The sequence below is a fragment of the Gallus gallus genome, chromosome 1 (assembly GCF_016699485.2).
Source record: "Gallus gallus isolate bGalGal1 chromosome 1, bGalGal1.mat.broiler.GRCg7b, whole genome shotgun sequence".
NCBI classification, from domain to species: domain Eukaryota; kingdom Metazoa; phylum Chordata; class Aves; order Galliformes; family Phasianidae; genus Gallus; species Gallus gallus.
In genome coordinates this window covers 179,362,991-179,377,433 of record NC_052532.1, presented here as the reverse complement: position 1 = coordinate 179,377,433, position 14,443 = coordinate 179,362,991, and the positions used below count along the sequence as shown (strand labels likewise).

At 45.6% G+C, this 14,443-nt stretch overlaps 1 protein-coding gene across 2 annotated transcripts in view; it reads right to left on the bottom strand.

Annotated features, from left to right (window-relative positions):
* Positions 1-12,897, bottom strand: part of ARHGAP20 (Rho GTPase activating protein 20) — a 59,988-nt gene extending 47,091 nt beyond the window's left edge. The window contains exons 1-2 of one of the 2 annotated variants that reach the window (XM_417154.8): positions 12,713-12,897; positions 2,842-2,930 (exon numbers count right to left, since the gene is read on the bottom strand). In XM_417154.8, coding sequence (XP_417154.2) covers positions 2,842-2,930; positions 12,713-12,811 — 188 coding nt within the window. In that variant the 5' untranslated portion in view covers positions 12,812-12,897. Of the gene's footprint in view, positions 1-2,841; positions 2,931-4,463; positions 11,628-12,712 lie in introns of those variants that run through there. The other variant, XM_040706004.2, reaches the window with a different exon arrangement.
* Between the last annotated feature and the right edge of the window lie 1,546 nt (positions 12,898-14,443).

Below are 14,443 nucleotides of genomic sequence, written 5' to 3'. Positions count from 1 at the left end.
CACAGCAGCACAAAACAGTGTCTGATTTTTCCAGCTTGATTGTCTCATCTCACCTACATCCTCCTGCCATGAGAGCTACAGCAACACAATCATTTAAAAACTCAATCTTCTTAATGCTATAACAGCCATCTCCAGATGTCACAATGGTTTCTTTGAACATTAATAAACTCTAAACTGCCCAAAGGTAGGTCTGTCCGAAATGGCTGCCAACACATTTTATGAAAATGCCCTCTATATAATCCAAGGGTACCTGACATATAAAGCAGTGTAAAAATACAAACTGACTTGTGCTTGTAAGTATTTCCTGCCCTTTTAAACTTTGCACTTGTTCATTAATTTCAACAAATGTTGAGGTGAGCCAGCTGCTGAGGTGAGAGGATTCATATAAATCCCTCACAGATGTATGCTAACTTCAGATAGGAGTTTTATCATCTACAAGTCATTAATCAACCATTAACAAGTAAGTGTAATGGAGTCCCACTATTAAGGTTCACTGCCAGAGGAGAATAATGGATTTTGCAGTATGGCTGTGTCTACAAGAAGGGGAACTAAGAGCTAAGACAGCTCTGAGATAAAACATTTGGAGGAGATTAGAAAGCACGGGAAGTCATTTTGTTGCTCTCTAGCTCACCTTAAGAGAAAGCACTTCACAGGAGTTAAGCATTTACACAACAAACCGAGTGGAAAGTTCAAACTCATCCATCAGTTTAGTGATGAAGAGGAATGTATTTTGCACAGCCAAACAAGGAAGTCAGGCATAGGTGAGAATTATTGCTCCTGCGAACAATAATAAACACTACATCATCAAGAGCGTTATTCTCTCACTGATAGACTTTGAAGCTACAAAATCACCTGCTCTGGCCTCCAGGGTCTTCAGACTTCACCAGACACTTCTTGCTAAGGCCACAGACTCTAGCTGGAAACAAGAGGAGCAGCTAAATCACTTCATGCCCCAGGCAGAGGACAGACAGGGCTGAGGCAGCACCTAACATCTCTGGAAGCAGCAGGATCAGTCAGGCAAGGTGTTTCTCTTCCTGTAGAAGAAGGCAACGCTTCCCGTTCTTCAGACCTCTCCACCATAAAGTTTCTGCCAACTGACCTTACAAAAAGAAAAAAATCCTTCCGCACACTAAATCTGGATCTGGAAAGAATTCTGCCCTGGACCATGCAAGCGAGACATACTTACACTTTAGAAACAGTGAAATATTCTTAGGTGAAAATTATGTGGTATTATCCCTTTCAGTGGCTTCTCCAGCTATGGTCAATTTCTGATACTTATAGAACAGACAATAAAGCAAGAACAACAACAACAAAAAGCAGAACTGAAGAAAAATGCCCATGTCTGAACCCAGCAGGCAAATGACAGAAGCTCTGAAATATGAACTTTGAATATAATACATTCTTTTAGTATTGAGGACCAAGCGTTAAGACAGTTTCAAGGGAAGACAATTGCCGCATCCCTGGAAGTGGTCAGGACTAGGTTGGATGGAGCTTTGCACAACTTGGTCTACTGGAAGCTATCCCTGTCTATGAAACTAATAAATCTTTTAGGCTCCTTCCAACCCAAACCATTCTACGGTTAATGATTCTATGACTCTAGGCTTATGGGGACACAGGTGTATAAATGGTAGGAAAAATCTAACATCCAAGGGCTGAGGGATTCCATTTCTTGCCCCTGTACCCTCCAGGTATTGCTGCTCCTCATAGCAATAGTCCATCTCTAATTTCAGAGTTTCAGTTATGAATGTGAGATCCATGCCCCAGAGGTGGTATCACAACTATAACTAAAAATCTAATGAAGTAGTAGTAAATGGAAAATATTTATTTTATTTCTGAAGTAGTACAGACAATCAAAACATTTCAGTAATCCCATGAAGGGGTTACAGAATACCAATTCCACTTATTTTAAAGACCTGGAAACAAAGTAAAAAGGAGGCCACAGAATAAATTTTACAGCCAGAACCAGAACATGCTGCTGGCTCTCAGCCCTAAGCTTAGGCCAGCAGACTACACAAAAAGGTGCAAACACCTTTAGAAATTCAGTTCTCAGTTTTCTCTTTCATGTCACAGCCAGTAAAAAGACATGCAAGTAGTTTCTACTCATTTTCCTTTCCTATTTTGCAACTCTGATGTTTCCACAAAATACTTCCACAAGTTTCTGAAATTCTGTGAGATGACAAATATGAAACCAGGTATTAGTTAGATCAAACACAGAAGACTTTCCAAAGCTCACATACTGATTATTTAACACAACACAGTGTAGGAAAAAAATATTCCTTACAAAGCCATACTTCATTTTCCATCAATAATGTTTCTTAGTAAAGAGCTCTACACAGCTGGAAGCATTAACAACCTACCAGATGGTTCACTTCTTGATAAACACTTCTGTTTTCTAAGTTTAAAGTCTAATGAACTGCAGTGCAGGAAGATAAAAGTTATGTATGCAGAACGGTTCAAATGGCAGGTCAGGAAAGAGAGCTGGACAATGGAACAGCTCCATAGAAGCTCCCATTCCTATGGCAGCTTTACATTAGGGTGGGAAGGGAGGAGAAATGGCTGATCCTGGCAGAAGACACAGACATGAAGTGCTGAACACATCACATGTGCACATACTCACACGCTCTCTCTCACAAGCTGCTATGGTAGAAAGATAAGACAAGGCTGGGACTACCAGATCCTGGCCCACAGCATTCTCCTAAACCAGAATGGGCTTCCAGACCTCTGGAGAGAGTGCATCATAGCAGTCCGTCACAGCTCAAAGTAAATTGTACGGTCCCACAATTACCATGCCTGAGTTATACCTGGTACAGCATGTACAGCCAGCAAAACTCACTGACTCACCTTGAGACAGATCTAGATCTGTTAAGTGCTTTGACGAAGATCAAGGATGGTGCAGACTGGCGTCTTTGGGCCAAACTCTTCATTTTTTGCTTGGAAAGAGAAACAAAAAGAAATAGTAGGTGAGATTTGGAACCATTACTGCATGCATACAGACTTGGAGCAGCCAGGCTCCAATTTCAGACCACCAGAAAAAGGGTGAATTATCACGTCAGTAAACTTGGGAGTGGAAAATGGTTGCAAAATGCCATATATTGAGAAAAATAGGAGCATGGCCTGAAAGCCAGTGATACAGAGAAGCTGATAATTAGCATCCATATAGAGATATGCAAAGTACTGCATACGTAAAATAAACATCTAGAGCTTTTCCTCAATCACTTTTTGACCCTCAAGAATCTACTGTACTTTAAGCATACCAAGTATCCAGATGATGGTTCAAATTTCAAATACTCAGTGCATTTCTGTATAAGTCCTGCAGTATACTATAAAATAATGTTTGGATTCTGCCCACCTAAGTTTACACACAATATTGGGCTACATTTTTTTTCCGAAATCTTTAGAACCCTAAAGAGGTATGAGCAAGTTCCTTCCCTATTAATCTATCTGGAACATTGCTTCTCTCTCTCAGTAGTCATTAAAGACATTTTTTTCATTCCTGATCGTGCCTGGGAGGGCAGGGCAGTTCTCAGAAGGCATGGGAAAACCAGGAGGGAATGGGCAAAAGGAAACGTGGGAAAAGCAGCAGGAAAAAAAAAACAACAACAAAGCATAGGTAAGAGATGGAAATGTCAGTAGCTATCAAGGGAGCATGGATTCCCACTGAGTGAAGTTGAATACCACAATAAAAATACTGAGCAAATAGACAAAGCTGCTCTCCCTAGAGGCAGAAATTTTCAAAAGCATGTAGTGGAGACAGAAACACACATTCTGCTGCATAGAAATGCATTCATCACCACATTGCCTTCCTCCTGCAGCCAGAAATAAGACTAAGGTGTGCTGGCCCGAGCACTGCAGCTGCTGTAGAAAGCAGTAGTGCAGCCTGCTGTTGTCAAGGTGTGTGACCTCTGCCCTCACAGGCCCTCTATTAAAGCACAGTTGTTGCCTTATTTTGCTCAAACATTTTTCATAATAGACTGGTGAAAAAGCAGAGGGGGCTGAGCTCCTCCTGGGACCCAGACAGAACATGTCCTGCGCTGGTCCTTCACATCAGCCTGCACACCACTGGGAGAATACAATCAGAGGAACCTCTGGTGGTCACTGCTCACAGATAATTGCACAGCACGATTTTCTTCCTTTACCCTAAATATAATCACCGAGTTCCAGGAACAGACATGTTCGGGAACAACTGATTCTTCTGCCAATTTATGCTCAGGATGTGGCACACATTTATTTGGGCATGTGCATGGTTTGCTCCGCTCTGAGAGAAGACACCCTACAGAACTATGTGTTTTACTTTTGACAAGTATATTTCTTTCACTCACTGCTGCGCATTTGTTACTGTCATTATTTGGTTCCCTATTTATGTATGTACGCTCATTTTGTTAGATATGCAGTTACGGCTATTACACAACAATTGTTACAAATTCAACCGTGTAATTTCAGTTTGCCTTTAAAAATGATCTCACCTCGCTGTTTCTTTCATTAAGATATAACCCTCTCAAGACAGATAAATTAGGTCTGGGACTATTTAGATGTCTTCTGTCCAACTGTAAATTAACTGAATAATAGCTTAATAGATTACTAACAGAATAGCTTATACATTTTTCCAGTGAATGAAATCAGTAGATCTCACTGCTGGCAAATATGAGAAGCTGCTAGCATTTGAAAAAGCAGCATATCTATAAATGAGAAGGCATAAAGAGATCTGTGTCTAAGCAAGTCACAGATTTTACTCAACCATCAGTTTTTGTAGGAGTTTATATAAAGCATCAACTCCCAATTACAAATTTACTGAAAGTCTCTTTTTGGGTAGGTGGCTTTCAGGGGGTGGTTTCAACTGGAGCATCTCAGCTCCTGTGAATACAGTGGAGGTTTGGTGATGTTTCCAGAGAGATCTTAAATCCTTTGACTGCTCTGGTCTGAAAAGAAAGCCACTGAAAAAATGCAGCATTTTAAAATCATGGAAACATTTCGGTTGGAAAAGACCCCTAAGATCATCAACTCCAACCCTCACCTAACACTGCAGGCTCACCACTAAACCACATCTCTAAGTGCCATGTCCACACATCTCCTAAATACCTTCAGGGATGGCGATTCCACCACTTCCCCGAACAGCCCATTCCAATGCCCAGTCACCCTTTCTGTGAAGAAATCCTTCCTGACACCCAATCTAACCCTTCTTAGTGCTACTTGAGGGCATATCCTTGCATCCTAGGCCATTTCTGCATGTATGAAGGCCCTGTCCTTGCATCCCAAATGTCTCTAAATTATGACCACTCTTTTCACACTTGGGCTAGCAGTGCTGAACTGCTAGCACCTAAGTGCCTTGACTTAAATATCTGAGGGCTAAGGACTACAGCGTATATGATTAGAGCTCAGGTGACTGAAGAGAGGATCCCAGGAGGCCTCAGGCCCGGCCTTTCCGGCCTTGCAGGCCTGTCCGAGCAGGGCACCACAGCCCAGGGCCGTGTTATTTCCAAGGAGGAGATCCCACAGCCTCTCTGAGCAGCCTCTTAATACAGATAGAGCTTACAGGAATAGAGCTTTAAGATATGAAAAACATCACTTATGACATTTGTTAAAGGAAAGTTTTCAGAGCAAAAATGAAGTGAGTCAGGTCAGCCATATGCAAATAAAAATGTTACAGAGAGACATTAACGATAGACAGAGAGGGTCATTTTGTTTTTATTTTGCCATGTACAGAGTCTGAGAAGAGAAAATAAGAAACCATCACGATGACTTGACTTATTTTGAGGAGGAATAGGACAAATTCATTTTTGGCTATGTTGGACCCACATGTCTGTTCCCCTCTGTCTCCCTGCTTTTCCATGTGGAAGGATGTCACCCTGGCAGTGCAGAGAGGAGCAGACACATCCTGGACAGCTGCAGTGAAAGCAGATGTTTGGGAGCAAAAGGAGATGCAACGACCAAGAATCCAAGCATGGGACACAGAGAAGCATTTCACAATGTGTCCCAAAACACAACCTCCCATTTTTCATGTAAATATTAGAAAGGTCAGCACAGAGAGAAATCCTCATACTTGCTGGCTGAGTCACACCCATGTGAAATGTATCATAAAATCAGTATCCATAATTAATGTTTACAGTGTGCCAGATGCAAAGATTACCATCTTGTGTCAGTCAGGACAAACTAGAGTTATCTTTGCCTTCCTTGCTTTCAGAAGCCTCAGTTCCCTACCTCCTCCCCTCCAGTTCAGGTTTAACTTCATACTTTCTGCATTTCTGGTGGTGGCTGCCTTGATTTCTTTCTTAACAGAAACAAAAAGGGTTGCTTCTGTAGTTGGATTGGGGATCCAACAACACTTCAGTGTTTGGCTAGTTGCTCATCTGGTATAAACAGATGTAGGTCTATAGATTTCAAAAGAATGAACTTCCACCAGATAATGATCAGACCTGCACTCTGAACCACTATTTTGTAAACTGAGGTGGTAGGTGGTTTGTGAGCAGATCAGCCCACCATACTGAGGATAGTAACCCTGCAAAACAGTACTAAAAATATGCTGTGGCTCTTCTTGAATCAGAGCCTTAACCAAGAGCAGAGTTAGAGTAAAATTTTGACAAGAAGCTCACAAGCCTGTGACTGTACAAATACTCTGCTTCTGACTGCCCACATTCAGCTAATTCAGCTAGTGGTTGAGGTGGGTATTGATACTGCATAGAATTTATGTAAATTATTATATCTGAGTTAAGAAATTCATCCCCATTCCTAAAAAAAAAAAAAAAAAAAAAAAAAAGGAAGCAGCAACATCTGCATGAGATCTTTAAAAAACCATCACACTGAAGATAAAGCACTCTCTTGTGATTTGTGTGTATCGCTTAACCATATCAAGCTTGGAAAGAGAATGGCAGAACATAAATTAAATAAAGAATGCCTGAAAAAAATGCCTTTGTAGTCGACTGAGAGAAAAGGACATGTTCAGTGCACAGTTTGTCTGTCCTGTTTTAGTTGTCAAAGTCAAAGATGAAACGAGTCTTGACCTAGAAGTGCTGACTTCCTCCACTGAATGCACAAGAAAACTAAGATGACCAGCAAGGTTGAATTAATCAGCTCAACTCTCTCCTTGCTATCTGAACAAAGGACAGGGAACAGAAGAATCTGTAAGCTTAATAACATACAGAACAATTGCCTTCATAGTGAATGCTTTGAGCTTTTGATAAGAAAATGATATTACCTGATGTCTATGTACGAGATTCATATATGAAATAGTTGAAAAATGCACTCGATTCCTAGCTGGCAGGTGAATATAGCGAAATGCCTCCTCAGCAGTGTGCAGACACTTGCTAACACCCTCCCCAGAGATGAAAGGATTTCAGGCTCCTGACTTACAAGCTCGCTCTAGAAGTGGGTCAAGGCTGGGATGTGTGCCCAGGTCATTTAACTAGGTGATGAGGCAGCTCTCAGATGGACCAATACCTTGAACTGAGGATTGCTCCCAAGTGGCTAAGCTCTCCCTCTCACTACTTTATTTTTCTAGTGAAAGGAAGTCTGACTTTAACAAAGCCTGCTATATGAAACTATCTAAGTTAATAACCATGAGGGATTTCACCCATGCAAACTCTGTTCTTGTTGTCTGAGTAACAAAACATATCTGTGACACACATTTCTGGTTTTGCTAGACGTGAACCAAAGCACAAACACAAACCTTTACAGAGATCTGTACAACAAAGTTCAGCTAACTGCTTGACAATGAAACATCAAAACAACACTCATCACCCAGCTGTTAATTTTCAAAGACAACTGGGCATCACTATTTCCCCTGTATCACCTGGTTTCTTTCAAGAAACAATAAATCCTATATTCCTCCATGCCATAATCCAGCACTTGTTAGACTTACAGTTCTCAGCTGCCCAAAAATACCAGAAATAACAAGAATCTCTTATTCTTGGGTAGGGCAAGAAATGGCCCTACAGTGACCTGTAACATTCCTGAGCCCTTATAAAGAGGGTGAGAAGATGGCTGCGTCTGCATGGCTGGCTCGGGAGGCAGAGCGTGTGCCCATGTGCCTGAGAGACAGCCAGGTCCCATTTTCCATAACGGCAGAGCAGGTGACAAAACTATGTGCTTATGTTTATGCTGGCAGAATACTTGTACTTACATGGACTTTCCTAAAAGAAAGCTATTTCTGGATGGATAACTGTGGATAAAATGATTGCAGGGGCACAAGAGGAAAGAACTATCAACAGAAGGGAAGAAAAAGCTGGTAATGGTGGACCAGCAGCTGCAGATGGAGACCAAGGTTAAAGTGAAAATAAAAACTGATGAAATAAACTGGATGCAAAAGATGCTCTACCAACCATCTCCCACAAGATACTAATCTTTGGGAGCATGGATATAGATGTGTTGGCAAGATCTCACCCATTTACATCAAAAGCTGCACATGTGGAAGATTATTAAGAACATGGAGGAGGTCATTGTTGAATATTTAGCCCATGGGTCCTGCTGACTGCTGCACTGCGTCCACAGTGCTTGGAGCAGCAACTTCAGATGCGGTGCTTTCGATGGAGCCCAAGTTTTCCTACCAAGCCTCACACAATGGAGTGTTAGCACACAGACATGGTTCTGCCACAGTTTCTGTACACCAGGCTGTTCTTCGGAGCAGTTCACTGATGACAGAGCGAGTATCATATAATCACAGAATGATTAAGGTTGGAAAAGACCACTAGAATCACCAGTCAACCCATCCCCACCATGCCCACTAACCGTGTCCCACCATGCCAGATCTACACACTTCTTGAACATCTCCAGGGACAGTGACTCCATCACCTCCCTGGGCAGCCTGTGCCAGTGCCTCATCGAACAGACAATGTAAACAGACAATGATTTGCTATATCCTAGGTCCCATGGGACATGTTGAGTCCTTCTCCTTCCTACCACCATAATGCAGAACTTAAGAAAACCACAAGACTGGAAAACGGAAGAGCTAGATCACATTGTTTTATACACAATTTTCAATTTCTCACATGAATAGACATAAGAGGGATAGCTAACTCTCATTCTGAATTAAATCATAAACCTACTAAAAGGCACATCACTGAAAGTCATCACCAGCAAGCAGTTCCCACCAAGGTGGTTCCATCTGAAGGACAAATATGGATGACTTCATTAACCAGGCTTTTCCAGTTCTCATCAGAGATGCTATAAGGTATGTCTGCAGGATGACAGGAATTGTCCAACGTCCAACACTTGCTTCACAGAAGTGTTCCTGAAAAGCTGAGATTTCTGGTGGTGTGATTCTGACTGCAGCCCACCGTATCGTCAGCCACAATCACAGTAAAGAGGACAGTCTCACAGGAAGAAGAAATCTCAGCCTTAAGGAGCTTTATGTCAAAAACCATATATACATAAGGGCATGAGAACGAGGTATCATCAAGTACAATGACAAACACATTCTTGATTCATCTTTGCAGAGTAAGACAGAGGACAGAGTGAAGGTTATGTGTGACTGTCTTTACTCTTCCAATTCAATTTGCTGGAATTTTATCCATTTAGTACATGGTTGGGAACACAGCCCTCCTTTTCCTGACAGTAAACTGTTTCTGTATGTGTGAGCAGAATTACAAAGAAACATTTTAATGGTGATAGAATACAGTGCTTTAAGCCTCCACAAACACTATTATACAAAACAGTTTTTTGTACACATTGTATGAATAAACATAACAAATTGCTGAGCTCACAAAAATTATAAGCAGTCACTTGAAATTTTCAAGGAGGCAGCAAAAAAATCTTAAGAGGGATTGCTTATGTTACCAAAGATTGTCTTGTGTAAAATATTCAGCACTGGTTGGAATCTAACTCCTCTAAGAAGGGAGAAGTGAAACACCAGAAACTTATAAATACAATTAAATGACCACAGCTGTTCCTGCTGACACAGATACACTGGCACAGAAGACATGCTGAATCGTTTGTTTTGATAAATTTGTACAAATAAGCTCCATCAGTAAAATCACTTTTACTCATCTTACTTCAGCCCACTTCAGAGTTGCATCAATTTACTGGTATTGGTTACTAAACAGTCAGTACAAAAACTTCTCTGCAGGTCAGTCAACCACTGTCCAGTGACTCCAGTTAAGTCCAGTAAAGGAAGGAACCTGACCCAGAATTTTCCAAAAGGATCAACTGAAACACTGTGCTTCAGTGTCACCTTCCAGAAGGGTGTCTTGAATGCCTGACAAGCATTTAATAGGGAGAAGCTCCCAGTATTTGTGATGTGTGCTAGCATTTCAGATTGCTTTACACATAAAGGAGAGGAAGTGTTTGCAAGACAGTAGTTTAAGTGGTCCCACAAAGCACACGGATTGAGTCCTAGACAACTTCTACCTCCCGGTCCTATGATGTGATCCTTCAGCTTTGTTGTGACAGCCAAGTGGAAAATAAAATAGGAATTCAAACAATCACAGAACAACACAGGAAATCTCAGCAAAATACATTTGACTTGGGAACGGTGTAATTGAAATAATAAAATAAAAACGCTCATTGGTGGCTCAACATTCCATGTTAGGGGGCATTTTTTGTCACAGAAGTGTTCCTGGTGAGCTGAGATTTCTGGCGCTATGTGGTGTGATTCTGACTGCAGCCCCCCAAATTGTTGGCCAGGATCTCAGTAAAGAGCACAGAGACTCACAGGCAGTGTGAATGTTAAATACGCATTTGCAACAATATCTTTAAACTTGCCTTGCTGTGTCACCAGTATCAAAGCTGGTCTCTTGTCAGCACGCTCTTACACACAACTGCATACAACTGCTACAAGCAGCGCAGTATGTTCTGTAATAACAAAGCCTTCCTGCTTTGTCAAAAAGTGCTGTGCCTTAGCACTGTGTGGAGCTCAAAACAGAGGTATTCAGAGAGTCCATAGCACATAAGGAACAAAAAATAATTTGAACTGCCATTGAGATCCTGCTTCAAGCAGATTTAGGACTAGCCCAGTATTGAGCAGGCGTGAACCTTCCCCAGCCAGAGAGGAAGCCTGTAAGGAAACTCCAGGGAGCACTGGGACTGTGGAGGAGCACAGGGGCTGGACTGATGCTTGCAGCTGCTGGAGGATTCCCTATGTACCCCCACTGTCTGTGCCTGCATGCTGAGGAATTCCAAGAGAGCTGCCAAGATCTGTAAAAAGTAACATCCCCGCTCCTTTCTCAGCGCTGGCAAAAACAAGGTCTGCGTTCCTTCAATGGGAGCAGGAACAGGAAGCACGAGTGCTGCCTTCAGTTCTTGTCTTCAGTAAGCTGAATCATAAAGAATTTGTAGGAAAGCAGTGTTCATCTTCGCAGCACTTGAGCATCTCTTCTCATTTCAGGTGATGTCTGGCATCGGGGCAGCAAGGTGTCTTCAGTAAAAATCAGAGAAGCAGTAGGAGAACAATCAAAGCCACACGTTTAGCTGCCTCACATTACACAGTAGTACTGGGGAGGGCAAGCGTTCACTCCATCCATTTGTCCAGCAGAAGACACTCCACCCCTTCATGTAGGTGTATTGCACTCCTTCTTCAGAAACTTATCGAATCGAGGTGTAGGCAGAAGTCAGGCCAAGCACTCCCCAAGCAGCCATTTCACACTCTACTTGTGCCCTGAGATGTCCCTGGGGCTGCAGTCAGGTGCACGCCTTGGTAGGATGAGATACACAGGGACACATCCCAGGGACATACGCTCCAGCCCAAAGAGATGCTCTGGAGGAGGAGTGGAAGTGGGGCTCCCTCAGCCACAAAGCCCCAGCCATCGCTTGCAGCAGGGCTGGGCACAATCTACCATGCATCAAGTGGACAGCTTTAATAAAGGACACCATAACCTGGCCACGTCCTAATCCTCCCAGTGTGTTTGGCAGCCAGTCTCCTCTGAAGGCAGACAGAGCACAGATGTAAATGGCACTGTGAAGCAGAATGGGTACGGCAGGAAGGCACCCAGCCCCACTTCGCTACAAAACCACTATGGGACTTGTTAAGCCAAGGAGAAAAGAGTTCCCCTTCTACATGGTGGGAAGAATGTGCTCACAGCAGCTCACTCATTACAGCGCGGTGTAAGGCAGAAATGGGCACTGAGCTGCACGCAGAATGAGCATTCTGCACCTGATCGTGTCAGATGCAACTGGCACAGCGAACAGCTTTTACAGGCGGTCGTAAGCCTCTCCTCCATCAGTCACGACAGAGAAGGCAGAGGGCACCTCTTCAGGAAGTTGCCTTCCCATTTCTCTCATCCAAAGCACATGTGGGAGCCCCCGGCACCCCCAGCTGGGAGCAAACCTTTCCCTACTCGCTCAGCAAATCCCAAACACCCACCCTGCAGAGCCCTGAACACCCACCCCATGGAGTCCCCGCGCACCCCGCAGAGCCCCCCCGGCTCTCCCCAGGACACTCACACAGCCGAATCACCGCAGCTCTCAGGACACCCGCACCGCACGGCTCCGGAGCTCCGCCATCCCGCATTCCCCAGCTCTCCGGGTGACCCCGGGCTGACCCTCCCAGCAGCCCCGTACCTCTACGCGACACCCTCGGGTGTCCCCGGTCTCAGCCACCCGGCAAAGCTCTACCGCAGACCCCGGCCGCCTGGACACGTCTGCACCGAGCCCTCCCGCGGACGCTCCCGGCCGCAGCTCCCCCGACGGCTCCCCCCGCGCCGCCGCGGACCCGGGCAGTGCCCGCTGACGAGGACCGCGGCGGGGGATGACACCTTCGTACACACGATCTCCCGAGGAGCAGCCTTACCTTCTTGCTGTCGGCGGCGGCGAACACTCTGCTCTCGCCGCTCACCGAGGATGAGCGGCCGGGCCCGAGGTGCTCCTGTTGCGGGGACATCACGTCCATGCGGCCCCGCGCCGCCGATCTCCCGCCGCGGCGACACCCCAACCGCCGCCGCTGCCACCGCCGCCGCCGCCGCCGCCGCCCGCACCATGGACAGGGCGCGCCGCGATGGCACACGCCCCTTCGGGACACGCCCCCTACGCGAGCCACGCCCCCTACGCGAGCCACGCCCCCAGCCGGTTCGCGCCCCGCTGTGCGGTGCGGGGAGATAGGGAGGGGAGGGGGCGACGCGCATGCGCCATCGCACGCAGTCGGCGGCGCGCTCTCGCGGTCCCGCGCGTGCGCGTGTCCTGCGAGTGGCGGGGTGCGGGGTGGTGCAGAGAGAGCGGGTTGCGCTGCTCCAGAGCAGGAGGCGTTGCACGGTACCAGGGCTGTGGGGGCATGTCGCGTTGTCCCAGAGGTGGTTGAGGGATGGCGTCATCCCAGAATTAGGGTTTGAGGTGAGTCCAAGGCACGGTTCCCCCCCCGAGGCCTTCCGTGGTTTGGAGTCCTCGCTGGTGCCCTGTCCTGGGGGTGTCAAGGGGATGCTGCCATACAGCGGGGAGCTGGGAGTCATCTGGGGGGAGAGCCACTGAGGGAGCACATGGGTGTGAGTGAGCTGTGAGTGAACCTGGACTGCAAACTGGACAGAAGATGTCTCTCCTCTGCCCTTCTCCATGTAGAGGGGTATTTTTCCTTTCATCTTTTGCAGCAGTTGCAGGCTCCACGTGCATTTTCTCGTGTGCTGAGCACCAAAATAGCAGGCAGTAAAAGAGACACCTTGCCATCTCACACACAGCTTTCCTTATGTCCACCTTCCTCCTGTGCTGGGATTCAGTCCAGCTCTATAGGGCTACTTTCCCTGTTCTGGGTGCAGCAGTGCACGTGATAGCAGCCACTCCTGCCATGTACACCTGAAGCAGTGGAGAATGGCAGTGGTTGGTCATGCAGCCACTTCACTGAGTTGTTTAAGCCCATCAGCTCCATGGGACAGTGCTTGGGTGATCCCATTGCTGAGATTGATGTGGGCATGTGCCTCTCTGTGCATGGTTCTTTCTGCAAGTCGGGGAAATTGTGTGGATGCAAGCAAAGGGGAGATGAAATATTAATGCCTAGGATGCAGCCTGAGTGCTGCTGCCTCCTCACACAGAGGCACTGGGCTTTCCTGGGCCCAGCAGTCCACTGTTGCCTGGCCAAAATCAAATCCACATTTATGAGCATTTCCCCAGTTGGTGATAGCCCTTGGATAACACCGTGTCAGTGTCTGAGGCTCAGAGAGCTGCCAGGCTGCCTCTGCTGTCCTTTGGGACAAGAAAGAGAATCACTGAATAGAACAGTAGAATCATTAAGGTTGGGAAAGACCTCTAAGATAATCTATTCCAACTGCCAACCACCATGCCCACTAAACTCTGTCCCTCAGTGCCGCATCTATACATTTCTTGAACACCTCCAGGGACAGTGACTCCACCACCTCCCTGGGCAGCCTGTGCCAAATGCCTGACTACTCACAGAGTAAATCTTTCTTCTGGCATAACTTAAGGCCATTCTCTCTCATCCTGTCACTGTTACTGGGGAGAAGAGGCTGACCCCGACCTCATCACATCATCCTTTCAGGCAGTTGCAGAGAGTAATAAGGTCTCCTCTGAGCCTTCTCTT